The sequence below is a fragment of the Centropristis striata genome, chromosome 21 (genome assembly GCF_030273125.1).
Source record: "Centropristis striata isolate RG_2023a ecotype Rhode Island chromosome 21, C.striata_1.0, whole genome shotgun sequence".
Lineage (NCBI taxonomy): Eukaryota > Metazoa > Chordata > Actinopteri > Perciformes > Serranidae > Centropristis > Centropristis striata.
In genome coordinates this window covers 18,773,048-18,800,048 of record NC_081537.1, presented here as the reverse complement: position 1 = coordinate 18,800,048, position 27,001 = coordinate 18,773,048, and the positions used below count along the sequence as shown (strand labels likewise).

The 27,001-nt window shown below is 39.7% G+C and overlaps 1 protein-coding gene across 2 annotated transcripts in view; it reads right to left on the bottom strand.

The window, feature by feature from the left end:
- Nucleotides 1–11,169: 11,169 nt before the first annotated feature.
- The window catches only part of dock1 (dedicator of cytokinesis 1), a 244,084-nt gene continuing 228,252 nt past the window's right edge, over nucleotides 11,170–27,001 (bottom strand). For both annotated transcript variants that reach the window (XM_059325282.1, XM_059325284.1), the window contains exons 47-52: nucleotides 19,326–19,463; nucleotides 17,269–17,411; nucleotides 16,656–16,854; nucleotides 14,702–14,876; nucleotides 13,000–13,151; nucleotides 11,170–12,036 (exon numbers count right to left, since the gene is read on the bottom strand). In XM_059325282.1, the coding sequence (XP_059181265.1) occupies nucleotides 11,941–12,036; nucleotides 13,000–13,151; nucleotides 14,702–14,876; nucleotides 16,656–16,854; nucleotides 17,269–17,411; nucleotides 19,326–19,463 (903 nt within the window). In that variant the 3' untranslated portion in view covers nucleotides 11,170–11,940. The remainder of the gene's footprint in view (nucleotides 12,037–12,999; nucleotides 13,152–14,701; nucleotides 14,877–16,655; nucleotides 16,855–17,268; nucleotides 17,412–19,325; nucleotides 19,464–27,001) is intronic.

The window sequence follows — 27,001 nt, the reverse complement described above, 5'->3', positions numbered from 1 at the left end:
TAAAATACAGAAACTTGGCATGAGAGGAAGAGTCATGAAATGAGACTTGTAAGCAGAGATATTTCAACTCTAAAATTCCACCACCCATAAAATAACTGCTGCTTCAATTCACTGGTGCAAGACACCGTGGACATGATTTGATGCAGGAGGGTGCTGGTGGTGTCAAGACTATTAATTTGATCCTAAAATTATATATACACAAGCCAAAGGTTTATGTCACGTAAGTAATTACTCATCCAGGCAGCGTGATGTGGCAGGCAGGATGCACTGACTGTATTATCCAGATGAGGGCAGCATTGCTTTAGACATGATACCTTCAGCATTACTCAATAAAGCAAAATCTTTACAATACCCATCTATCAACCTTGCTGTGCTTCCTGGGAGGCAGCATATATCAAAACCAGAATCTGATCAGCGTATTGATTTTAATCATGCAGAATTTAAGAAATACAGAGGCTTGTGAGTTCAAAGTGAAAGTAATGAAATATGATCCACTGTCTGGAAGTGAGTGCACAGGATTTGGCTTAACCTTTACAGCTCTCCAATACTAATTGTGCTCATTGTTTACTTTGCTGCCTTAGAATTATGTACAATATTACAAGAATAATACATATGTTCTGCTCGGAAAAGGTCGACAAGATGCCAGTGCATTATGTAAGCACAAATGTGTGTAATTAATCATTTTGCCATTTAACACTGAGAAGTGGAATGGAAATAGTCCCCTGCTCTCAGAAGAGTTATGAGTGTGTCATCATATATGAGACATATCCATCTATCCCATACTAGCACACGAAATACTTCTGAAGCAGCTCAAAAATATAGACATGAGATCAAAAAGACCAAATTACAAAAATGTTATTAACCAGCTCAAATCAATATTCTGCGATTGGGACAGCATGCCTGTGGCACTTGTAAGTTATTTCAGTGTGAAGCCGACACTAGCTGGGAACTCTGCTTCCTCATCAAACCAGCTCTCCACCCCCGATCTCTAGGTATGTCTCCTAGCAACACGTCGCAGCGACTGCCTGGGAAAACCCAGTGCTTCATAATAGCCTCAGCTAATATAGATCACCACCACTTGGCTCTCTCCCTTCGACTAAGATAATAAGCCTGTGTACAGAATGTACATTTTGTATTTAGTGCTGAATGCAGCACAAAATAACAAGCTCTGATTTAAAATGCCAACAGTTCTCCTGTGCTTTATAGTCAGGTGTCGACTAGTCTCTGTGCTTGTAAGAGCCGCTTGTGACAGCCGCTCGTGATAAGAGAGTGATGGAGTGTCTGTCTGGAGTGTGTAAAGTTGGAGGCAGTACAGAAAAACAGCATTAAAGTGGTCAATCAAAGGCTTGGCTCACTGCTACCACTGCAGGTGTTTACTAGAAGCTCTTTCGACTGATTAGAAACATGCTTAAAGGACAGTTTGATATCAGCAAAATCTCACACTTTTCCATTTACAACTTCACTAGAAAATAACTTATATATAAATATAAATATAAATAACTTATTTTCAGAAAACTGAAAATTTAAGAGCAAATGCATCCAGGATCACCAACTATCCAAGAGCCCAAGAGCCCTGCAGGCCCAATTAATCTACCAGCCATTTCAGCTCTAGAGTACTGTGTCCATTGGGGTGCAACAAAAATATTTTTTATTCCAGAACCCCCTTGCTGATGGATACCATCATGATAAAATGTCTTGTTTGGGCCGACAAACAGTCCAAAATGCAAAAGAGGATCAATTTACTTTAGTGGAAACTGAGCAAAAGCAGGTATTTCTTACATTTGGGAACCTAAAGGCATCAAATGTTTGGCAATAATCGATTATGAAAATAGTTACAGATAAATTCTCTGTGACAGTAACTCAGTTCTGGGGCCTTAGTACCACAGTCTATGAGACTTGGCTTGGGAACTGGAGGGTCGCCAGTTCATGTCCCTGTACAGAACAACAATGAAGTGTGGACCGGCGGCTCGAGGAGTGCCAGTTCGCCTCCTGGCTACTGCCAAGGTGACCTTCAGTAAGGCACCTGACTGAACCACCAAATGGCTCCAGAGGTACATTGGTACCATGCACTACCCCCTTTCTTGCATGTGTGTCCTTAAGTATGAAGACAGCATTGCAAAACATGCATTTAAACTGCCAATTTCCTTTTGGATTGTGTTGAATGATGGGAGCCCCCCCCCAAAAAACAAACAAACCGTAATTCTGCCAAATTACTAATCGATTGACTTGTTGCTGGAGCTCTAATTAAGAGACATGCAATTTTAAACTGCGCCATCATATCACTAACCATGTCTTTCTTTTACACGAGGATCACAATCACAATAATTCCAGTATTGTTTTCCTCCTCAATGATTCATCGGTTATTATGCTTGTAAAGAAATGGAATAAAGAATAGTGAACATTGAGTCAATGGCAGTGCTTGGTCTATATTTCTGCAGATGCTCACACAATGGAGTATAATAACATGAGCCTTTTTTGTCGCCACACAAGTGATGTTTGCTCTGTCATCGAACACAATCCATCCAGTCAGTTATCTGAACCACACTGACAACTCTGCTGAGACAGAAAGGGGTCTTATGGTTCCTGCATGGCGCTATCTGAGACAGCTACACACAACACTGCACTGTCATGTTGACGTCTATCGACTGCTGGTGAAGCTTCATGTTTGTTTACGAGGGCTTAGAGCAGACAGATGTACATTCAGTTGGTGACAGGTGATGTAAATGCAAATGTTTTTCATTTCTGCCCAGGTTGACATTTAGAATGACAACTACCCTGGTCTTTTTAAGATCAATGTTATCTCATTTTCTTCTTTATTGGACGGTTAACTGTAAATAGCATCAGAAAATACAGCGAGGAAGAGAGAGGGGATGGCATATTATAATAGAACTGTATATTTCTTTACCATTCTGTCCCTACCTTTTGTTTTTTAGAGGGGTGGGAGATGTCCAGGGGTAGATAAAAGGTCAACATTAGATGCAACATAAAGGTGGTGTACATAATCTAAAAGCTGGGAACCTGAGCATGTATTTGAAATGCAGCTCAGCACTGTGTGTCAAGTTTTTCTAGTCATAAATCACAAATAAAAATTAATTAATTCATTAAAATTAATTTTGAAAGTGCATAAGGGCGTGGAAGATTATGGATGAAATATATGATGGTCATTCCCATGCTCAATTATGTCTCATAAGTTGCAGCAGAAATTTTGGGGTTGATCATTATCATTATTAATCAAGGAATTTATTACACTGAGGGACAAAATTAAGTTAACCCTATAAAGCCAAGTGTATCATATTTGATACATAAGTTTTTGAGACCTCTACATCATCAGTGTGATATTTTCTTTTCCTGAAAAACCTGATGAATACATGAATTGATGATTAAAAAAACTGAGCGACAAATTTCACAAAAATACCAGATGTAACAAAAATGATTTGCTGGTTCCACTGGTGGATCTGTGATTGCTGCGTGAAAACTTCATATCAGCAGATGTATGATGTTGTTTTATATGGAAAAAAATATTTTGTTTGTTTGAGGAAAATGTTAAAAGGAAAGTCAAAGTTTTATTTGGTTAAAAATATTAGGTTTTATGTGATTATGTGAGTTCAAGAAAAGCAAATTGTGAGCAACAAATTGCACAAAAAGACCTGATGTATCAAATATGATCCAAATTAAATTCATATATGAAAATTGATATTGAATTAAAAAAAATGTTAGCCGGTTCAACAAGCACTCCAGTTTAGAAAATTTTGAATTTTCTGGCAATTATTTCATGGTTCAGGCTTTATAGGGTTAATTACCGTGATCTATGTCAAAAAGAGAGGGACAGGGGCGTCCCGGTGGCTCACACCGGTAGAGCGCTAACCATGTATGCCGTGTGCTGCGGCGGAGCCGGGTTCGAATCCGGCCTGAGCTCCCTTTGCCGCATGTCTTCCCCTCTATCACCCCCTTTCTATCTCTCACTATCAATAAAGCAACAAAAATGCCCAAAAAATAATCTTAAAAAAAAAAAAAAAAAGAGAGGGACAGTAAAAGAGAGTCATAAAACAAACTTAATAATTATAGAATATTTCCAATAAAGCTAATTAACTCAAATACTTACTAGATATCAACTGAAGACTCATTTTCAACTATTTGCAGGTGGCATCAGGGGTGAAAAAGGTGACAAAGATGCAAACTGAATTCTCTAAGGGGGTGCGAGGGCAGGTAATCCGGGGAGAGACATTGTTTTAAATGTCAGCTTTATAATGTGGATTTAAAGTCCCTAGAAATAATGCAGTCTTACTGGTAGGCCTATAAAAGTAATTTAGGTGCAGAACATGTTCAATGTTCTCCCCCGTGGTAGGCGCTACAGAACACTGTTCACCAAAACAACCAGACACAAAAAGTTGCTTCCTGCAGGCTGTCACTGTGATGGTAACATTAAACAAACAATCCCTGTGCAATAACTATCACACCATGCATCCACTTTACCGGAAGGTTATATTCTTCACAGTTTAAACATGGTATTGTGTTATCATCACTGTCAAAATAAATATAAGCAGCATTGTCATATCCACCTACCTCATGGAGCCTACATAAAGCAGCCTGATACATTAATTAGCCCATATTTATTCCAACACCATTTGCACTCTGACCCATTGCACTATTGTTTGTTGATTGTATATTAGCTTCTACTTACTGTTATGAAACCGTGACCATGGTTATAGCAAACTGGTTCATTCCTACATCCCTATTTGAGACAGACTTGGTGCTACATTTTCATCATTGTTTTGCCACTCAAGAACAGATAGAAATGGCCAAAACTCCCTCCAAAATACCACATTTAGACACCAAGACCTTGATGCACACCGAAGAAAAAATCCATGCTCCGTTTTGGTACCAAAAACGTAATATTTGGCGAATGGCTGGCCAGCACTTCTGTTCTGGAAACTGCTGAGGAAACCCCCTCATAGTCAATATACCCAAGGCAGCCATCCTCTGAAATGTCCTGGGTCTCTGGTTTGTGGTTGTAAAGTTTCATGAGGCTGTGCTAAACCTAGATGTCACAGCAACTCATTTTATACATTGTGATCAAGTAAAAAATGCCAACACACTAACCCAAGATGGTAAAGATGGTACACTTTAAACCTCCCCATCATCAGTATTTTAGCTTCGTCATTGTGAGCATGTTAACATGTTGACATTTGCATTTGGCTGAAAGCACCGCTGTGCCTAAATACAGCTTTACAGAGCCTCCAGCATGGCTAAAGACTACCTGAAAAATAGCAGTGTCTGCCATTGACTTTACAAACTGAAAAACTATTTTGTACAAACTTTTTTGTTCCTAGGATTTAGCAATCGTGTGAATCACTAAACTAATATTTAGTTGTATGACCACCGTTTTTTATAACTGCTTCACATCTGTGTGGATGGAGTTAACCAACTTGTGGCACCTTTCAGCTGTTATTCCACTCCAAGATTCTTTAACAACATTCCACAATTCATTTACATTTCTTGGTTTTGCTTCAGAAACAGCATTTTTGATGTCACCCCACAAGTTCTCAATTGGATTAAGGTCCAGGGATCGGGCTGGCCGCTCCATAACATCAATGTTGTTGGTTTGGAACCAAGATTTTGCTGGTTTACTAGTGTGTTTTGGGTCATTGTCTTGCTGAAACACCCATTTCAAGGGCATGTCTTCTTCAGCATAAGGCAACATGACCTCTTCAAGTATTTTGACATATGCAAACTGATCCATGATCCCTGGTATGTGATAAATAGGCCCAGCACCATAGTAGGAGAAACATGCCCATATCATGATGCTTCACTGTCTTCACTGTGTACTGTGGCTTGAAGTCAGAGTTTGGGGCTCGTCTCACAAACTGTCTGCGGCCCTTGGACCCAAAAAGAACAATTTTACTCTCATCAGTCCACAAAATGTTCCTCCATTTCTCTTTAGGCCAGTTAATGTGTTCTTTGGCAAATTGTAGCCTCTTCTGCACATGCCTTTTTTTTAACAGAGGGACTTTGCGGGGGATTCTGGTAAATAGATTAGCTTCACACAGACGTCTTCTAACTGTCACAGCACTTCCAGGTAACTCCAGACTGTCTTTGATCATCCTGGAGCTGATCATTGGCTGAGCCTTTGCCATTCTGGTTATTCTTCCATCCATTTTGATGCTTGTCTTCCGTTTTCTGCCACGTGTCTCTGGTTTTGCTCTCCATTTTAAAGCATTGGAGCTGAACAGCCTATAATTGTGTGCACCTCTTTATAAGTTTTCCCCTCTCCAATCAACTTTTTAATCAAAGTATGCTGTTCTTCTGAACAATGTCTTGAATTACCCATTTTCCTCAGGCTTTCAAAGAGAAATGCATGTTCAAGAAGTGCTGGCATTGTCCTTAAATAGAGGCCACCTGATTCACACGTTTTTTCACAAAATTGACGACCTCACTGATTGAATGCCACACTGCTATTTTTTTGAACACCCCCCTTTCAACTAATTGCCCAATTGCACAGCCTTAAGAGCTGCATATCACAAATGCTGGGTCTTCTGAGGTTTTCTGAGAATCTACTGCACCTACTGGTACCTTGTTTGCCATGTAGCAATAAAAAAATATACTAAAAACCTGGATTAATCTGGTTAGTCACATTGGACTGCTATTATTTTGGACACTACTGTATAGCAAGCACTAACATGACCATCACTTGTAGAGAGTCTCCATTTGGGAAAAAAAGCAATGGGAATCCCATAGACAGCTGTGATTGGATATATGCAAGGCTGTTGATTTATGGTAATATTGTCCTCTTTCATTATGCGAAGGAGACATTTACAGAGAAGCATGCACATCTGCAGCCTCCCAGCAAATGAAAGTGTGTCAAGAGGGAAGGAAAATATACACATTATTCCAGTCTGCAATGACAAATGAGATGGGGATAGAGTGTGCTGTAAATACATTTCTCCTGGAGAGAAGGAGCTAGCTCACAGCTTTCCCCCCACAAAGCCTCTGGAAATCCTCTCAATTAAGCGATGCATTTCCCTATGCTTTGAGGAGAGAGAGGGTGAAGCATAATGCCTGAGCACAAATCACTGAGAGCCTATTGAAATAGCTGCCAGTTAACTATGTAATATTACCACTGCTGAAATGCTTCACCCTTTATCCCTTTTCAATTGCAAAGCTAGATATTGAGTGTGCACTGGGTATTCTTGATAAGTGAATTATGCCATTGATGAAACTTTTTATCCCCACCTCACAGTTTGGAGAGAATGCGCTTATCATTGCAATGCAATAAGCAGGTTACAGTGACTATAAAAAAGTATTGGACCCCCCTTGGACTTCATCAAGTTTTATTGTTTTACAACTTTAAATCACTATGGATGTGATAAAGTTTTAACACTCATCATCCTGAAACTTTTTTTAGTGCCAGAGTGAAAACAAATCAGTAAAATTGATCTAAATTAAGCACAAATATAAATAACTAAGTGATTGATTGCATTAGGATACACCCTCCTCAAATCAATGTTTAGTAGAGGTACCTTTTGGCAGCAGTTACATCCTTTAGTGGATGCAGATAGATTTGTATCAGTTTTGTACACTGCACTGGCATTGCAATTTTCTCCCATTATTCTCTGCAAAACTGGTCAAACTCTGTTAAGTTACAGTTGAGTTTACTTTAAAGTTTTGCCACAAATATATTGGACTGAGACCTGGGGTCTGACTTGGCAAATTCAGTACATTAGTATTGTGGTTCTGAAGCCGCTTCTGTGTACATAGCTTTATCTTTACGTTTGGGGTCATTATCTTGCTGGACAATACATCTTCCAAACCGCACTTCTATTGCAGATTGCAGCAGGTTTTCTATGCATTTTGCTGCAATTATGTCCCTGCACCTTCACAAATGTCTACCAGGCATTACTACCTGCCATGCCTTTTTTTTCTCTTTCCCACTGTTCCATAGAGCTGCTCTTGGTGCACAGTCTCAAATCTCAGCCATAGAGCCCTGTAGCTCCTTTAAAGCATCCACAGTCTGTTCAAGGTACATTTATAGCTAGCTGTGTCACTTTTTATGATTGACCTCACCGTGTTTTGTTGCGTCTCAGTAATCTTGTTGCAGATTTGTTTACTGAGTTCAGCAGCACAGCTGCCAGAAAGAAAAATGTTGACACTGTACATTTCTACAAACCACAGATACACTGATATTATATGTATATGGCAGCCTTTAGCGTTTGTATGAGACTGAGACTGAATGAGAATTATTTACATTTTAACATTATCTTTTTTAAATTAACCAGTGTAAAAAACAACTAGCAATCAATGTGAATATCCGTAGGTAGTACATGCAGAAAAGTATCTGTATAAACAGAATAAATCACCTGTTTTTTAACCATCTTCATGTTATTTAGCAGTGCAGCGGTCAATATTATGTACTTTGTCTTGCTATTGATCTGTGATTAGGAGTGGTTGTTAAATTTGTCATTAATGGCCATTAATGTTTCTCACGTGGCACCTTCTAAAAACGCTTAGCTTTTTATAAGGAATCAATGGGAACCATAAATTCCAACAGTTGGATGTTAAAGTTACCATGTAGTGAGTCGAATGCGCATTAGCACAAAGAAAAAGGCTTTAATGAACACCATCATGTTATTGTTATTGTAAGCAGTGTGGTACTGCACAGACGCAAGGGTAATGGTCCTGAGAGGGAGTCAGGCTAGCCAAGCCTTGGGTGGAATTGGAAGAAAGAACAAGGAAAAGAGGGAAAGCATGAAAGGAAAATAACAGTGGTATGATAGTAAAACTTGCATTTTTATTGAATATTACTTACTCCATTTCTTTCTGTGTTTGGAGAGCAATTTATCATCTGGACAGATGGTCAAATGAAGGTCCTATACTGCACCTTGTATTCTGCAGTGGTAACATCTACACTAAAATGATCTGGATATAATTGATTTTACTATATACATGAGGAAAGAGGGAGCTGGGGTGATTTGTACAGGAAGTACAAAAGGAATGGTAGAGACTCTAAATGAGTATTATAATCTATGTTGTGTTTTTTTTCTTTCCGATTCATTCTTAGAAGATTTATACTGTACAGAATTATATACACAGGTCACTTTATTCATTTGGTTTATTGATGAATATTTATGAAACATTGTTGAATTCCCAATTTCAATAGAAGGTGATTTATCAACATATTAATGAGACATTTTATAGTCTAACAAAATACCACCCATGAGCTTGAGTATTACAAGTGCTCTCTCATGACTGATTTTCCCACATAAAACTCCAACAGGAAACGATGTCATTCAGTGTTCCTAATTAGGACATGGGAGCTTTATAAACCCCAACTTTCTTGAGATGTAAAAAAAAATAATTCCCACCTTCAAACAACAGATGCTACAGTTAGAGCATTTCTCCTCAGGCGGACACCCACTCGCAAAATGTCAGCAGAATAAGAGAGCAGAGGAATATGAGCCACCTGGGGCAAACACTTCAAAAAGGTCCCACAAGCTGGTTTTATAGTACACATAACAGGGCTTGTAAATACATTTACAAAATGTGCAAATGAGGATTCAGAAATTGAAGGTTCAACAGCACAGTTTTATAGCAGCTAGCAACCACTGGAGCACAAATAACAGCAAGAAATTGGTCCAAAAGTAAATATGTGGATTTAGTTTTCTTAATTTGAGAAGGAAAATAACTAATAAAGCTGCATGCTGAAAACCACAGCATTTCCTTCCAGCTATTAAAACATGCTGATTGATAAAAGTAGGTTCAAACAAAACACAACATAAAAACTATATATCCACATATAAACAATAAATCAAAGGCAACACCTAAGCAGTACATGTTGTAGTTATGTAGTTACAGTGTGTGAAAAATAGTTAGCAAGCAAGCACAGATGTTTAAACAGGGAGGCTAGCTAAAAGTAGTGAATAAATGGTTGAACTTTATAGCTAAAAGTAGGCATAATGACTAAATAGTTTAAATGATGAAGAGCCTAGGAAAGGAGCCTAATGTTTAGAGGAAAACAGTTAAAATAGTTAGCTAAAAGTAGCCTAACATTAATGGATTTTATTGTCAAAAAAACAAGTGCTAAATAGCATAGCATTAATAAGTAAACGGTCGAAATAGCTAAATTAAAGCAATTATAATGATTGAAATGTTCAGTATCACTCCAAATCGCGGAAATAATAGGGTACAATTCTTGATCAACTAACCCAGGCTACTGTAATGAACAGTTTTATATATTTGGAAATCAAAGACCAAAGATTGGGAATTACTGACCTATGGTTGTAGACTACATATCTGACATATACAGATATGTACACATATCTGAAACTGTATGCTTCAAGCTCCATCTATGTCAAAATGATCACCATTATTGAACTTTGTTTTAGTCAAGTTATTCCACAGACACCTGGAGCCATGCACATATTACTAAACTAATTAAAGTGTAATTCAATTTAAAACTGCTGCACAACAGATAATTATACACTGACTCCATGGTTCAAACTCCAATCATTAATTTGGAGTCAAAATACATTAAACCAATCAAGCATAGAAGAAGAGAAAAAAAATTGCCAGCCAGACTGCGTGTCCTGGATTCCCATGACACCCGGTCTATAGGTTCCAAATGACGAAATTAAACATAAAAAATGATTAACTTATTCACATGCCGTGGTATTACACTACAGCAGTGTGAAGAAAGCACTGCTTTTAATAAAGAAATCAAAGCATGACCTTCAGCAGTTTATATAAATGCAGATAAAAAATATATGCATGGAGCAGGACAAAGCTGGCACCTGCAGTTTGTTGGCTCATCGACGCTGCTAAACTATATTTCAAATATGGGCCACATTCCAGATTCGCACTTTCAGCTTTTAAAAAGGAGAAATGATCGCTTGGTAAGCGGACACATTATGTAAATGAGATTGCATTAGCCTATATAGAAGTCATTCTGTGGCGTAACACTTCCCGGTAGTAAACGCCTGCGTGTTGATAATGATGCAGCTGTTGTGATGGCTGTCAATCAAGCAAGCAGGCAGAAAGCTTTGTTACCGAGTGTTCGGAATAGAAGTTAGGAAATGCGTACAGATTGCCAGTTTGTTTTGGATTTCAGAAATATGAAAGCGCTTGCATCTATTTTTAGCATCTGTTACTGTAGAGAAAAATAATGAGGCAGACATCTTTTTCTTAAAAATACATACATTTGAAAGTTTATTCAGAAGTCATGTCAGTAGTGAATGGTAACAGTCAATATTATTGAAATCCAAGGTTACAGCAATCTAGGACAAGGTCTGAACAATGATAACGTGATAGGAGTTAGTTGTATGTGTGCACTCCAAAGTTTTACCAATAAAATCCATGATAGGTTCTCACATACCAACTCTGTAAAGTCCCTGTCAATTCAAAACCTACAAGCCCTTTTTTGTTTCATATAAATGCCACTTAATCTAATGATACGTTAATACAAAAGAGTCATGATCAAATCACATACAAAAAAAAAAACCCTGAAATAAAATAAAATCATATATACAAACCTCTGTACATAGTGGGAATATGAATAAAAGAGAGAGGAATTATTCTTTAATGAGCTATGAGTTCTTGTATACTCGAGAGTGGGTCAGTATTGGAAAGCTGTTGGTCCAAGCTTATCTGTCTGAACACAATGTCCTGATCAAGTCCTGAAGTGGCAGGGTGTCAATAAATTCTGTGCAACATGCTCCCTGTTGCAGACTGCATCGTCGTCAAACTGTAGAGGAAAAAAAGGTAGGAAGAAAATAAAAAGGCGATATGAAGGGGCGGGCTACAGTGAGGTATTCATCTTGTCAAGCTGGGACAGGGAGCGAGGAATGTGTGGGTAAAATCAGCCGCTTTTCGGTGGGAGCGGTTACTGCTGATGTTTTTTTGTTGTTGTGTTGTCAGTGTGTTGTTTGGTCCTACTGTCAGCGTCTTTGTTCACTGTACAATTCCTGAATCGATGGAGGCCTGTTTCCTTGTGGTCTTGGGAGGAGGAGGAGGAGGGGTCTTGCTGGGCAGAGGAGGTGGAATGTGCTGCAGACAGACAAAACAGTAACCTTGAGAAAATTCCAATTTCTCAAATAAAGGCAACTTGGCTTTCCGCTAAAATTAAAACGCAGGATTTAAAGAAGTACAATTATGCTTTTCCTTATTTTCTGCCATATATAGTGTACATATAATACAATAACGTTAGAGGTTCATATTAAACATAACGTAAACGTATGTCAAGTTATTTAAATTAATATACTCCATATTTACGTGGCCAAAAATGACAGAATGTGACTTTAAGGTGATGAAGGTGAATTGATTTTTTCTATTCTGTCTACCTGCATGTCCTTCCTGAGACACCAACCGAGACACCAGACAAGGAATAATGCTCGGCAATGACCTCACCTCTGCCTCCATTGGAGTGTAAATGAAGAACGGCTGTCACTCAGCAGCTGAACATCTGCTCTCGCTACACTACTGTCCACCTGCTGCCGTACTGTCTGCACAGGCATAGTTTTACTACCTGTCCACGGGCAGTGGCAGTGGGTAAATAAGATTAGTTAACGGAGTGGAGAGGCAAGAGGATGGCTAGCGTGGACGTCTAGCGTGAGTGTGGAGAGATGAGCCGCTGATTAACAGCGGGAGGGCTCCTGATGGATGGAAGAGGTAAAGTAATCATCCAATCAATCACGTCTGAGCACCGGGCCGGCTGGGTGGAACAAGTATAAATAACGGCGGGGTGGACAGGCCGGCGTAGAACCTTGCTGCTCACTGACTGATGCCTACACTCTTCTGTGACACACATTACAAAAATGAAGCACAGATGTGAGTGGGAAACATGCATGAACACACACGGACATGAACCGAACACATTAGCGCAGGACATACAGAGGTAGGGGATAGTGGAGGAGGTTGACCCTAATGTCAAGTGCGTGTAGCTGCCTCTTGTTTCATTACAAGTGCCATGCATCATTAAGGAGCTCCTCTCAGCCTAATTAAAACACCTACCCTTTGATGTGGCGGGGGTGGCGGAGGCGTCGAGGGACTCGTCAAGTCTTGATTATCTAGCAGGTTGCCGTAATCAGCGTTGCTGCCTTTCACTGGCAGCGGAGGAGGGGTTTCACCTTTGTCAGAGCAGCCCATCCCGTTCAGCTCCAGACCTGTGCAAGAGGGCGCTCATCAGTTCACATTCATCATAAGGCGGTATGGGTATTTCATTAACAGTTCAACTCTTCATCGCACGGCCTATTTCCCAATCACTGTACGACTTAAAAGAACAAACAAAAAGGGGAGGAAATTAAAATTCCAAGGGCAAAACTCCACTTAAAGTGTACTTCATTTATTTTGAACATCGAGATCATTTTAGCTGTATTATACCATCAGTGGCTCAAAAAGCTGCTAAGTGGATCTTAAGACTTTTGTCAAAACATTTTTTGTAAGGTCAAGTATGAACTTTTAATGTTCAAACCTGATGATGCCATTCAGGTTATCTTGGCTTAGAGACTACAAATTTGTTAAGTTTCTGTCTCTTTAACCTGTCAGATGAAGCATTAATAAGCACTATATAAACATTTAATGAATGGCTTTAAATAATAATAAGGGGGTTAAATTTAAGTGTCACTGCTAATTTATAAGAGATTTATAAGAGTGCAATACCACAGACTAATTAAAACTACCAACTACTACTAATACACATGTTAAGTCAGCTTGCTAAAAGTGAAGCCAAAACATCATCAACATCTTGGTGGCTGGCTACACTGTAGGTTACACACCTCACTCCCTTCATGTTAGCGAATGGGACATAGGTCAAATAGAAAATAAAAAGTTTTAAAAAATTTAACTTTTCATTTCTTTTCAGGTACATCCTTTCACGTTCCAGTGTATATTTCTTTTGAAAAGTTTGGTTTTCTTTTTTTTTTTATGCTACAAAAAGGGGGTGTGGCATCATGGTTGACAGCTGTGATCAGGCACTTGGATTGGGCAGGTCTTCGATACCCAAGCTCCACCGACCAATTACAACTGCACGGACTCTGGCTCCAAATGACATCACTCAAAAATGGCAGTTACCGTATCTGGGATATTGTGGCTTCATTTTTGTACAGTAGGAGGAAGTCTTTATATACAGTTTTTGTGCAATCCTAAATCAATGGAGATCCTCTTTTCAGATCCTACAAACTGCAGATTGTTATACAAGAATCCTGTGAATTAAAGATGTTTTGGTCAAATAATAACTTGCATCTCAGCATCTCTCATTTACTTTTAAAATATTTCATTTTCGGCCTCTAAGAGAGGTAGAAATGCATGTGAATTTTAAGCAGTGTGGAACATTTGAATTCTGAGGCAGCAATAAAAATCCTTGATGGGCGAGTTAACACATTGAGACCATTATAAGCGATCCTTGTGTTAACAGCTGGCGCTGTGACAAAGAGACAAATTTAGAGGAGTAAATGTGTGGCGCTGACAGTTAGGATTTGCATGGCCATTTAAAGAAGTGTAGCTCACATGACTCATAGCGCTATGTTTTAGATCGAATTAAACATCATCATGTGCACCACGGCATGTGGTAACAGTGATGCAAGAGGTATAATAAAGTCAGAGTGAGGCAGAGAGAGCCTACAGAGACGGTAGAAGCTCCAGTTCAAAGTTGATACAACCTTCTTATTTAGTGTGTGTTTGAATGAGAGTGAGAGTAAAGTAAGATTGCTCATACTGGAAGCTGTGTGCAGGCTGAAGGAGAGTTTGCTCCTGGGTGTGATGGGTGGGGGCCCCGGCGAAGAGGAGATGGAGGAAGAAGAAGGGGGTCCGGGGGACACAGAGAGGCGTCGGTCTCCACCAATCTGGCTGAGAACTTGACTTCTTGGTCTCTGTGGCCGCAGGGGGCTGATCTGTGTGATTATGTGCAAACAAAGAAGACACCATCAGGGGCTGAGCTGTTACTGAGTGCTCATAGTTAAGCAGCCTAAACGACACAACAGAATGTAGAACAAAATGAGTGAAGTCTATGGTTAAAAAATAACAGAAATGTTTCAACTGTATGTGTATCCACATGCACATTAAATCAACTATTTGTATTCGTAAAGGGAAAAGAACATTTGGATAAATGTGTTTTTTGGGTAGCAATATCTTATTTGTGGTTACAAATCAGTGTTTGCATGCAGGACCACATTCTCCCAGCTTTATTATGGCAGGAATTTGAATATGAAAAGATATGTCCTCGGGGCTATTCCACACTGTAGGCTACATTAACAAACATCTTTGTAATTGGCCAAACTCAAACAGTCAGCCACGAGGGAGACACTGAAAATAACAGCACACTTCATTCAGGGATGAAATGCTTTTTCCAGAGTACTAAATCTGACAATTGCATTGAGGGTGAAGCAATTTTGTTGATTTGTGTGGTTCAGATTATAACTTCAACTAAAACGCAGAAATCCTACAACTGCTTGGTAACAACCCGAGGCCCAGAGGGGCTCTACCCTTGACCCCCGAGGCAAGAGGCTCCTATCACAAGCCAGACGGCTCCACCACCGCCAGGGGCCTCTTTTGGATCCCATTCCTGCCCTTATCTTAATGCTGTTAGCCCAGTGAGCATTCCCACTGGGCATACAGAACACAGTGATACCTCTCTGCTGTAATGAACACAGCATTGGTGAAGAGCAGCATGAGCACAGCGGAGAGAGGAGGGGGAAATGAAGATCTGTTGAGTAAGAAGAGAACAGGGGGGAGCAGCTGTGTGATGGAGAAGATTTGTGAAAGGAGACAATAAAGAAGTGATCGGGGGTCAGCTGTCTTAACACTTAGGAACAAGCAGAAACGTCTGGGAAAAGTGAAAAGTGAAGCCAATGTACCACAAAACTGTATACTTTGTTACGGCCTGCAGGGGGCGACTTCACTGGCAGCAAAAAAGTTTGATTATATAGAAGTCTATGAGTAAATGACCCTACTTCTCACTTGATTTATTACCTCATTAAACATTTTCCTAATGAGTTTATGGTCTCAATCGATAGTTTCAAGTCGCCTTCAACACAGCATGATGTTTATTTAGTTAATTATGGTCCCATTTAGAGTAGAATAGGTCGATAAAGCAGGGTATGCTTAAGGGTGTGGCTACGTTGTGATTGAAAAATTGCTGTCCGGTTTAAAAGCTGCCTGTATTCAATTAATTGTAGTTAATTGTAATGTTTTTATCCCCTAAAAATTGTCTCCAGCATCACAGTGATTATGTCAATTTCTTATCTGTGGTTATGAACCGTGAATATAGAGCACAGGAAACAACAAGAAACAGTGGAAAATGCTTCCCAAACTGATCTGTAATAACACAAATAAATAGAAGCATCATGATGCTGCTTAAGGCAGAGCACTAAGCTTAAAATACACTGCAATACAGAAAAGCTCCCAGTCCAAATCTATGTGCCAATACGTGCACATATTAAATTCTCTCACTTTTCTGCATTTAACATCACCCCTGCTTTCTTCTTTGTGAACCATGACCACCCACAGCAAATTGTCATTGCACTTGCGTAGGACAGAGTACAAGAGAGAAAAGAAGAGAGGAGCAGGAGAATACAGAATGCTTTGGAAAGCAACAGAAAATAAGTGGAATAAACAAAGGGGAAGCAAAGAAAGAGAAGGGAACATTTTTGCACAGGTCACTTTCTGCATACCGTCTCTGACAGTATGACTGCTTCAGCGGGCTGCAGAGGGATCTCTGTGGTCTTCATCTCTTTGTCAAAGTTCTCCTGGTGCTTACTGTTCCTCTTCTCCTTCTTTTTGTCTTTGCGCTCCCTCTCAGGCTCATCCCGGTCCAGCTTGTCCTGTGACTTGGTGTGCAGCTTCTTTGGCAGGAGAGGCTCCAGGGCAAAACTAAAATAAACATAATATGATAATGGTGCAATTAAAACAGTCATGCAGGAAAAAATTAAACATTTAGTTGCATTAGTAAAGTTTTATTCACAAAAGCAACATTTCATTTGCATTTTCAAGGACTGATGTTGTATGTGACAGGCGCACAGTCTACATGAACTCGACAAAAAGCTAAGAAGTTAATAAATAAAAAAAATTGTACAAGGAATCCTCAGAAATCCTCTTAGGTTTGAAATGAAAATGGAATTGTTGCAGAGGGTTAAATAACAATGTCAGATGTCTGATAACAATGTCAGAAATTTATTACAACACAGTAATCCAAAAACAAATTTTAAACTGCTTGATTCGGGTGACCAAAAAGCCAAGGAGTATGTATGGTATTTATGCCCTGAATAACTGTAAACTAGGTGTTACCCATCTGAGCCAGGCCTGGAGGGGGAGTTGTCAGAGGAGATGGAGGTGACTGAAGCCACTGACAGTGGCCTCTGGGAGGAGGGCATGGTGAAGGAGCGCACCATGGAGTGAGGACGAGGCCCCCGCCGTTCGTCTGCTGCCGGCTGACACCGCAGAGGAAAAGAAAAACAGAAGGAATTCAGCTTAAAAGTCGTCGACTCTGCTCTGTGCATTTTTATGCTTATTTACAGTGCTGGAGGTAAAGAGCGGAACGGGGAAACGGTGAAGGTCATTCCCAGTGTTATGGACACTACAGAGCTCCAAATGAGGAAAAATTAGCAAACATAAAAATAAAAATTGTGTTTATTTCTGTAAAAAGAACCTGTTGGAGGAAAAACCTGCTACCAGGAGCTCTAACAATGAGCCCTTCTGTATTTAAAAAGTCTTTTCAAGCGAGGAAAAGGGCCATCACACATCTGATAGGATAACCTTATTATCACACCCTGGAAAGTGATGGCTTTTCTCTCTTTTTAAAGGTCACCACCCTCTCCCTTTAAATTGAGCGAGGGCGACTTTACCTCAGGCGAGATTGAGGGGAAAAGCTTGGCCAAGCAACAATTAAATCTGTAAAGGAGGAGAGAGACGGGAGGTAGTCCCCAGCAGCATCCCACTGCAAACAAGCTGACTTTAGCTAAAAGTCAAGGCAAGTATTGCATACATGTTGGAAGTGTATTTGGAGGATTTGCTGCAAAGGAACAGGGACGAAGTACGTTTTAAGAATGATTTTGTGGTCGTGACATCCACTAAAATGCTGTTAATTTCGGTATTAATTATGCTGTTTATTTTCTTTATTTAATCATGTCTTTATCTGGTTCTGACACTGGCTTTTAAACGTTTGGCAGTGCTTCATCCTACAGGAAAGTAGATTCAAAAAGGGAACAGGTTTCTCACCATGTGGATTTGTTGTGTCTGTTGTCATTTTTATTCCATTTGCATTTAATCTAAATCTAATCCCATAGCATCCTGGACTGTTTCAGAATAAATTGTGATGATCTAAGAAAGCAGCCAAATTCCATGAGATTTGGAATTACTTTACTTTCTTGGAGAACTGTGACCTTGGGGAAGCTATGGAGTCTTGAAGGTTTTATATACCAGAGAAATGCCAATATAACCTAACTCTTGTGTCATACTATACAATCTACACAATACTATACAATTTGTACAATTCATTTACACTTTCTCCCTTGATGTATTTCTACCTGTGTCTTTTTTACACAGTCTTGGTTTAACATCATGTTACTCTGCAGTTGTCCTTGTGGCTGTGTATTGTTTTGATAGTTTTGTTTGTTTGTTTGTTTTTTGCTTTTTGTTCAATTAGGATTGGGGGAGGGTAGTCATGTCTTCACTGACTATTTTATGTTGAGGTTTTAATGTATATGTATCCTTGTACTGTTTTTTGGAAAAAATCATGTAAAATGTAAAAACAATTGTGATGGTCTTTAGTAGTTACTGGATGTTTTCTGAACTTCTAAATGCTTGAATATTACATCACATGTTCTTGTATGTAAATATGCATGATTCTGAATCATGTTTTCTTTAACTATAAAGCAGGTAAAACAAACCTAGCCTTTCAATTTTAAACCAAGCCTTTAAATCTAGTCATAAAATACTTAAGATGTTGAATAATCATGATTTTCTGTGGCTCATGTCATCCTGTGTCCATTATTTTTCACTCAGGCTATCAGCTATCAGACCCCAATCCCCCTCTTAACTATACAAAATAGTAAAGAAAGAACATTTTCAGATAACCTAAATACAACAATATTTTATGTGTGTGTGTGTGTGTGTGTGTGTGTATGTGTGAGTGTCTGTATGTGGAATTAAGACCACATAAAAAAACATATAACACATTATGTTATATATAGATTTCACATCTAAATTTCCTAGAAAATTTCAGCAGCACGGAAGAAAAAAAAAAAAGGCAGCAGATTCCATTAGTTCCTGCTAGAAATTCCCACACTGAGCTACAAAGCACTTTTCATGTAACAGAAAGCTCCAAAACAAGCAAAAGCTCTTACCAGGGACTTTACCCCGTACTGCTTCTCCACCTTCTCCCGCAGCTGCTTGAAGCAGGCCTCCAAGCGGTCGTGGAAAGGCCTCAGAGCCTCGGTGACCTTCTCTCCGTGGATGCGAACACCTTCGGCGAGGTGCGGGATCTGCCGGGGCAAAACAGTAGTGTGAGAAACCTTCATCAAACGTGCCCTGGAGAGATGAGAGCGAAGCTATACGCAGCGTCTTTATATGTCAAAGGCTCCTGTGACTGTCCCGCCACAAACATCCTATTAACTCGCATGACCTTTGGCCTCTTGGCTATACGTAGGCACATGCAGATTCTGTGCACAAAGAGGAAATATCACAGCAACCACATCCAGGTGGAACTTAGAGAAGGCTGTTGCCATGACGCTCCCTCCCCCTGCCTCCCACCTCCGACATAAACACATCATAACACAGATATATTAAACAATGAAACGAGAACACAAACACAGGCTGCATGTATAGGCATGTACTAGGTGTTTTTTTGCAAATACAGACGCAATGCACCCTTTCCAGCACACCGGAAGGCAGGTGGTGAAAAGTAAAATCTAAACACACAACAGAAGCAGGTAGAGGGAGAGCGAGAGAGAGACTGAAACTGCTGAAAACTAGTCATTAGGAAACCCCAGTGCCACAGTCAGCGTCAGCAAACTAGCTGACTAAATCTGGCAAGAGAAAGAAGAGTCATCCCCTGGGAGGCGAGCATTTGAGTGATTTTTTTTTTCTCTCTTCTGGTTGAAATCACAGGTTAATTTTTTTGTTTTCCAGAAGCTGGTGTCTTAGTGCTCTTTGGCTGTGGAGAACTGCAAAATAACTCGCCAGAAACCAGCTTAGATGTTACAGTCAGCTGTGGTTATAACAGAGCTTTTTTCTTTCCCATGGCAACTGTAAAAATACTCCACGACCGTCTCACTGCTATAAGTGAGAAATACGGTTTAACGTGAAAGGAAAGCAGCTTATGCTTTTATGCTTATGAATAAGTAAAAGCAAAAAAAAACACATTAGAGGGGATTAAATTCAAACGTTTATATTAATCGGTCCGAGTCGGAGTGGTGCATTTGCCAAATTCAAAACAAAGAAAGAAGCTGCAGAGTGCATCTTGAGCCTCATCTTAAGAACAGTAGCTTTTACTGCTAACGAATTCACCTAAGCCTTGAGCAACAAAGAATCTACTCAGGGTACAAAGAAGTGTGTGAAGTGTCTGCTATAGGTGGGCCAGTAACATGCAGAAGTGAGTGCATGCCAGCCTCTGACTCCCTAGCGGCTGCTCGCCTTTCTTCCTTTCCTCTGAGGGCAAACTGCCCCTCCACAGCAGGCTGCAGCAGACTTCACTCAGCTGGCACACAACACCAACTCAGTTTCGTGATGCAACCTTTTGTAATAATCTCAAACGGTGCATGTTTTATTTACACACGCTTCAACACATGGTGGGCTTATTAACAGAGAAAAAAAAAACAGTAATACAGTAATACACTGCACTGTATGATAGAGCATCATATGATAGAGGAGGAGATACTGAGCATCATAGTGTCTAAAATCCAGGATATATCACCCAGCACAGTAACTAACATTCAGTATGTTAGTTACTGTGCTCCAGAAAACCAAAGCTGTGGCACAGAAAGATAAATGAGAGAATTCTACAGACACCCTGCGAGGATTTCCCCTGATATCGAGCACCTTCATCCTCACTGCTGGGACCTCTTGGTGGAGAGGAGAGGAGAGGAAAAAGAGACAGAGGAGAGGAAAAAGAGACAGAGGAGAGGAAAAAGAGACGGAGGAGAGGAGAGGAGAGGAGAGGAGAGGAAAAAGAGACGGAGGAGAGGAGAGGAGAGGAGAGAAAAAAGAGACAGAGGAGAGGAAAAAGAGACAGAGGAGAGGAGAGGAGAGGAGAGGAGAGGAGAGGAGAGGAGAGGAGAGGAGAGGAGAGGAGAGGAGAGGAGAGGAGAGGAAAAGAGGAGAGAAAAGAGACAGGAGAGGAGAGGAGAGGAGAGGAGAGGAGAGAAAAGAGACAGGAGAGGAGAGGAGAGGAGAGGAGAGGAGAGGAGAGGAGAGGAGTGGAGAGGAGAGGAGAGGAGAGGAGTGGAGAGGAGAAACAGTGAGAAAAAGATAAAGGAGAGGAGTCAGAAGGACGGAGTGTTGTCAGACGAAATAGACAGAAACGGGGAGAAAAAAACCCAGTGAGAGTGAAAGCTGAGGCAAGATTCACGTCTCTCAGGATACCCACATCTTTTTATAGACCTTAGGATGATTGAGTGCGACTGAGTGGCGGCATGGCAACAGAGTTCTGCTCAGCGGCTGCACAGAGATAAGCTCATTGTGGAAGACACTTTAGGCTCAAGGTTGCTAACACACAGACACTTTCAGAAGTTTTTAATTACATGTAAAAACTGTTTGTATTGTGAGACAGCAAGTTTATGATTTGAGATATTACTTCATGTGAGGATAATGTTAGTGTCAGATAATTAGGCATTGGAGACCTGGGGCTGCCTTTATAAACACACAGCAGAGATTCCACTCAAAAGGTTAACTTACAAAGCTTACAAAGAGCTATTTTTAAAGGAGAAAAGGGCAAGGTGTGAGTGCCAGACAGACAGTTCTATGTGAGATACTGAAATGATAAAAGTCGGAGCAAGGACAGAGGTATGGTCATTTTTGCAGGTATGAAAGCCACAAAGCTGGACTCTTTATAAAAAGCAAACAAATAAAAATGGTCAGACACCGAAAAACTAAATTAAAATGGAAGCAAAATCCAAGCTGACTGTTTGCAAATGTTTCCTTCACAACAAAAAATAGCAAGAGTTGAACGTGCAGAAGATAAAGAGACAGATGAAGTTTTCTGTGCCATTGATTAAATTAATGCACAATTAGTGACAACCATGCAAAAAATCTCATATAATGGCATGGTATAGTGAGAAGTTACAGCTTTCAGAGAATTTACTATTTACTAAAAAAATAAGACTTGTGCAGCATTGCGTGCAATTAAAAATTAGCTTCACTGTTAATTCATCTGTTTTTTTTACTTTCTCAATAATCCAAAATGTGAAAATGTTGATCACCGTTTCCCGAAGCCCAAGACGACATCCTTACAAGTCTTTTTCATCCACAACTCAAAGATACACAATTTACTGTCAAAGAAGAGTAAAGAAACTATAAAATACTCACATTTAAGAAGCTTGATTTAGACTTTTTTAATTACTAAAAATGGATTTGTCAAAATACTCTGTGATTAATTTACAACTTGAAAACTAATCAATTAATTGATTAATCTTTGCAGCTATGTGCATTTCCACTGCATGGCTCAAATCAACTCACACGTTTTTGGGGTTTCATTTTTTTCCGGTTAAGAGTTAAAATATTGCAGACCGCTAATTAGTCTGAAAGAATTGGCACGAGTGTGAAAGAGAGGTCCTGCACAAATCTGCCATTCATAGATATTGTCAATAGTGGCCACAATATTTCTATTCACACACTTGAATGTACACTACAATTAACAATGCAGACGTTCCTCTGTTGGATGATGTCACGGCAGTTACATGTCACTATGCAGATCAGCTGATATTCCCGCCTACACTGAGGAGGTGCTATACACACTTGAAAAGGATATAAAGAAAAGGACCTGGTACTTAGTCGAGTCCAGCAGAACCCTGCAGTGGAAATGAGGCAATAGTGCACCCATAAAAGTTTATTATAAATAGATAGCAAACCTGACTAGCACAAAGCAACAATTAAAACAATATTAGTCCTTATTGCTCCCCTGCAATATGAACCCAACTTCACCATCAAAGTGTTTTATTTTTCTCCACACCCAGAATACATAAACACAGGTCTGACATCTCCTTGTGTATATGCACCGACTCCCATCATATTTCCATGCAAACCACAACTTCTGAACTAAACATTCACCTTTCAAGCTGCACTCTCTGGGGCGTGATGTGATTACAAATGAACCCCATTTATGAGCAGGTGAATGCCGGCATTATCAGCTGCAAAGAAGTATGAAAGAAATGGCACTGCTGCCTAATGTCGGCAGTGTCTCTGAGAGCGCGGTGTTCTCAGCTGAACCCTGTCACTCTACCCCTCTCTAATGCACGGCGAGCAGACTTCTGAGCCACACCCTAGGGTGCTGGGGCAGCCACATTTCCTTTGAGATGCTCGGTATTAAGGCTATGATGACATATTAAGACCTTTCATGAAGGTCGCAAAGGTCTTGAAGAAGTACACAGCCAGTGGTGAGTCAGACAGACTAATAAGCAGGCAGACTCTACTATATATGAGATGAGGGGTGCAGCAAAAGCCTCAATCAAAAGACACAGTAAGGAAAACAGAAATTGTCACTGAAAGATTCAGTTTATGTTGATAATGGTCATTAAGAATTTGGTTGATCACGTGGAAATTTTAATCAATCTGTGTATTTTTTAATTTTATTTATGACGGCCTGTCAGTACTCTGAAAGTTGCAATAACAATTATAAAACACACAGAAATAAAATATTATTGATTTGAGCAAAACTAGCTTACTGTAGCAAACCTTGCTAGCATGAATTACTAGGTTTAATTTCATCCAAAACTTATTTAAACACAAAACACACTTAAATATGCAAGATTAATGTGGAAACTAACCTCTTACCTCTTCAGGGGGGGCTAAAACATTAAAACTTTGAACTCTTTTTTTAAAAACTCACTTGAGTTAGTTTAACGATCGTCAGGAAGTCTCTTTTCGTCCTTTCAAAATAAAAGCGTTACCAAAACAGGCTTTTGCATAGTACTGTATATACAGTCATGGAAAAAAATATTAGACCACCATTGTTTTCTTCAATTTCTTGTTCATATTAATGCCTGGTACAACTAAAGGTACATTTGCTTGGACAAATATAATGATAATAACCAAAACCATTATCAAGAAAACCATTGAAAATGGCGAGATATCAGCTCTTAAATTAAACTCTTATGAGTTATTTTTGTTGTTATCATTATATTTGGCCAAACAAATGTACCTTTAGTTGTACCAGACATTAAATGAACAAGAAATTGAAGAAAACAAGGGTGGTCTAATACTTTTTCAATTACTTTTTATCTTTTATTTTGCCCATGTGTGCATGTATTGTATACATACTGGAGTATGTATTAAACACAGAGATTAATCGATTAATTGATCAGTAATGTTATAGATGCTCAAGTTGGCAGGTTTCTTCTAAACACGGGTCTGTGATTCAATGTATTGATCACTCAGCTACCCTTGACAACCTTAAATAGAATGGATCACGCCGCAGTGAGAAGTTTCAGGTGCTAATTTAGACATCTGTCTCGAGTGTTTGCCAATTATAACCTGAAACATCACAGAAAAAAACCTACTTTGTGTTTGCCATGCAGGGAGCTTTTCACAATACCTAATTTCCTGATTTCCAGTTGCTCATTTCCTCTCTAATTACTCGACGAGGACAATGGGTATTTCAGAATAACAGTGAACACTGGCTCATTTTGAACCGTTTAGTTTGTTCATTGGAGCAGACTCACTTTCATTTGTCTCATTTAGACAGATTCAAGACACGAGATAAACAAGCATGCTGGCTCTGGCAAGGAGACAGCTGATACCATTTCAAATCAACAACTCTGCCTTAGTCATCCCTTCAGAAGGTTCCTTGTGTTTGGCGTGGGCTCTGCAAACATATCTCTGCTTTCTTCATGACATGGCTCTGTGATGATCACACCAAACAACTTCAAACATGTCTTTTTGTGCTTATGGAGGATACATACCACCATGATTTCAAACAGTTAGCTTGATGTGAAGGACGTTTTTTTTTACTGGGCACAGCTGCCAAGATATAGCAAGGCGTTTATCTCGTATTTGTATGACTAGGGTACACAACAGAGCTCCTGCTAATTAGTACCGTGGACTGTGGGCGGAGGATCATTTCAGAAATGGCAGTGTGATTTTCTTACGCTATTTTAGTCGAGCTGAAATCTCAAATTGCTGCTGAAATGGATTTGGCTCTTTCACATTTTAGCACCGCACTGGAACCAGCACAAAGCTTTGAAACAAAACAGACATTAATATTGAGTGCCTTTCTTTCGAGATGCGTGTAAAAATAACTGATAGGTCTTAAAGGCAACATTAAGGCACATACTCCAACCTTGTCAGATTTAATGTATTTGTGATATTCGCTTCTTTACAGGAGTAATGATGCAGTTTATTTTTAGGTTACCCTCACCTGCTTTGTCAACTTCTACATCAGTCAGCGGTAGCATACATTTCCCCGTGTTTACACAATCTGTGTATCTTCAGAAAATGAATATGTAAAAACTAGAGTCACAACTAATAAGAAAAAAACAGTTCATCATAAAAACAGTTTTACATCTAAGGGAAAATAAACATCACAAATGACATCAAATAAGACGACGATGTATTCCTGTGTGAATCATCGTGCCTTATAAAGACAAAAAGGTTTCACAAACACAAAAGAACTTTTCGGATTCGGAGGAGTTCCGCCACAGATGCAGAGCACAAAGTTGACCTATTTTACAGCATCGGAGAGGAGAAGAAGTATTGCAAATTCAATTAACTTACTTTTTCCTTGCAACTAGCGATAGCAAGCAGGCAGAGAAACTTCTTGTATCTGTGCTCAATTCCTGGGTGAACCTAAGGCCTGAAAGCATGACTTCCTGATTATTAAAGTGACCCTTTAGTTCAGAGCTGAAGAAGTTAACCGAGAGTAATAAAAGCAGCAAAACAAAACAGAAAACCTACGGCGCAGCTTTTTAAACCCCCACGGGGAGGAAGGTTTTGTTATTCCACTAGAAAGCAAAGACAGCGAGGAGTTTATTAATCAAAGATGAGCCACAAATGAGCTAAAGATGTGTGGAGTTTCATGGTGAGCTGTTAAACAGCACGTGTTGTGATGTATTCCAACAATCTGTGTGTATGTGCATTTCTCGTCTGCTGTGTGTGCACTTCCTTCAGGCTCAGCGAGGGTGCAGAGCTCGCAAAAAAATAAAATAAAAAAATGCCAATGCTGATCTCTCGGTGTCTCTCCACGCAGCGGAGCGTCCTCTCCAACTCCAGAATGTTTGCTTCAGCACTCTCCCTCTCTATTATCTCCACTGAACTCTTTAACACACTTTTCCCCTGCTTACTTCAGTTACTGTCATTGGACACTCTTGGCGGTGCACTCACAAGTTCTTCAAACGATATTATATTTTCAGATGTAACCTTTCAGCGTGACTTTTTTTTGCAGGAGCAGCGCTTTAGTAAGGGGGAACACAATTTCACATATAAATGCTATAATATACAGAAAAAGAACAAGTTGTATCCTTCAGCATCCAAACTTTGCACTGTGTATGTGTCGGGCTTTCAGATGTCAAAAACACACTGATGGGAGTCTGCAGGGCCCTTGGTCGTCGTTTAAACAGGCAGCAAAATATTTATATGTTTTAGACTGTCCACATTCCTCTAGCAGCCGTACTAATAATGGCAAAAAATGGCAAAATCTAAAAAAGATTTATCTTTATTAATACCACAATGGGGAAAGTTGTAATCTGCATTTAACCCATTCTTTTCTTTTTTTTTACACACACAAGTGAACACACCATGCAAGGAGCAGTGGGCTGCACATTACTGGGCCCGGGAAGCTGTGTTCGGGGGGTTAGGTCCCTTGCACAGGGGC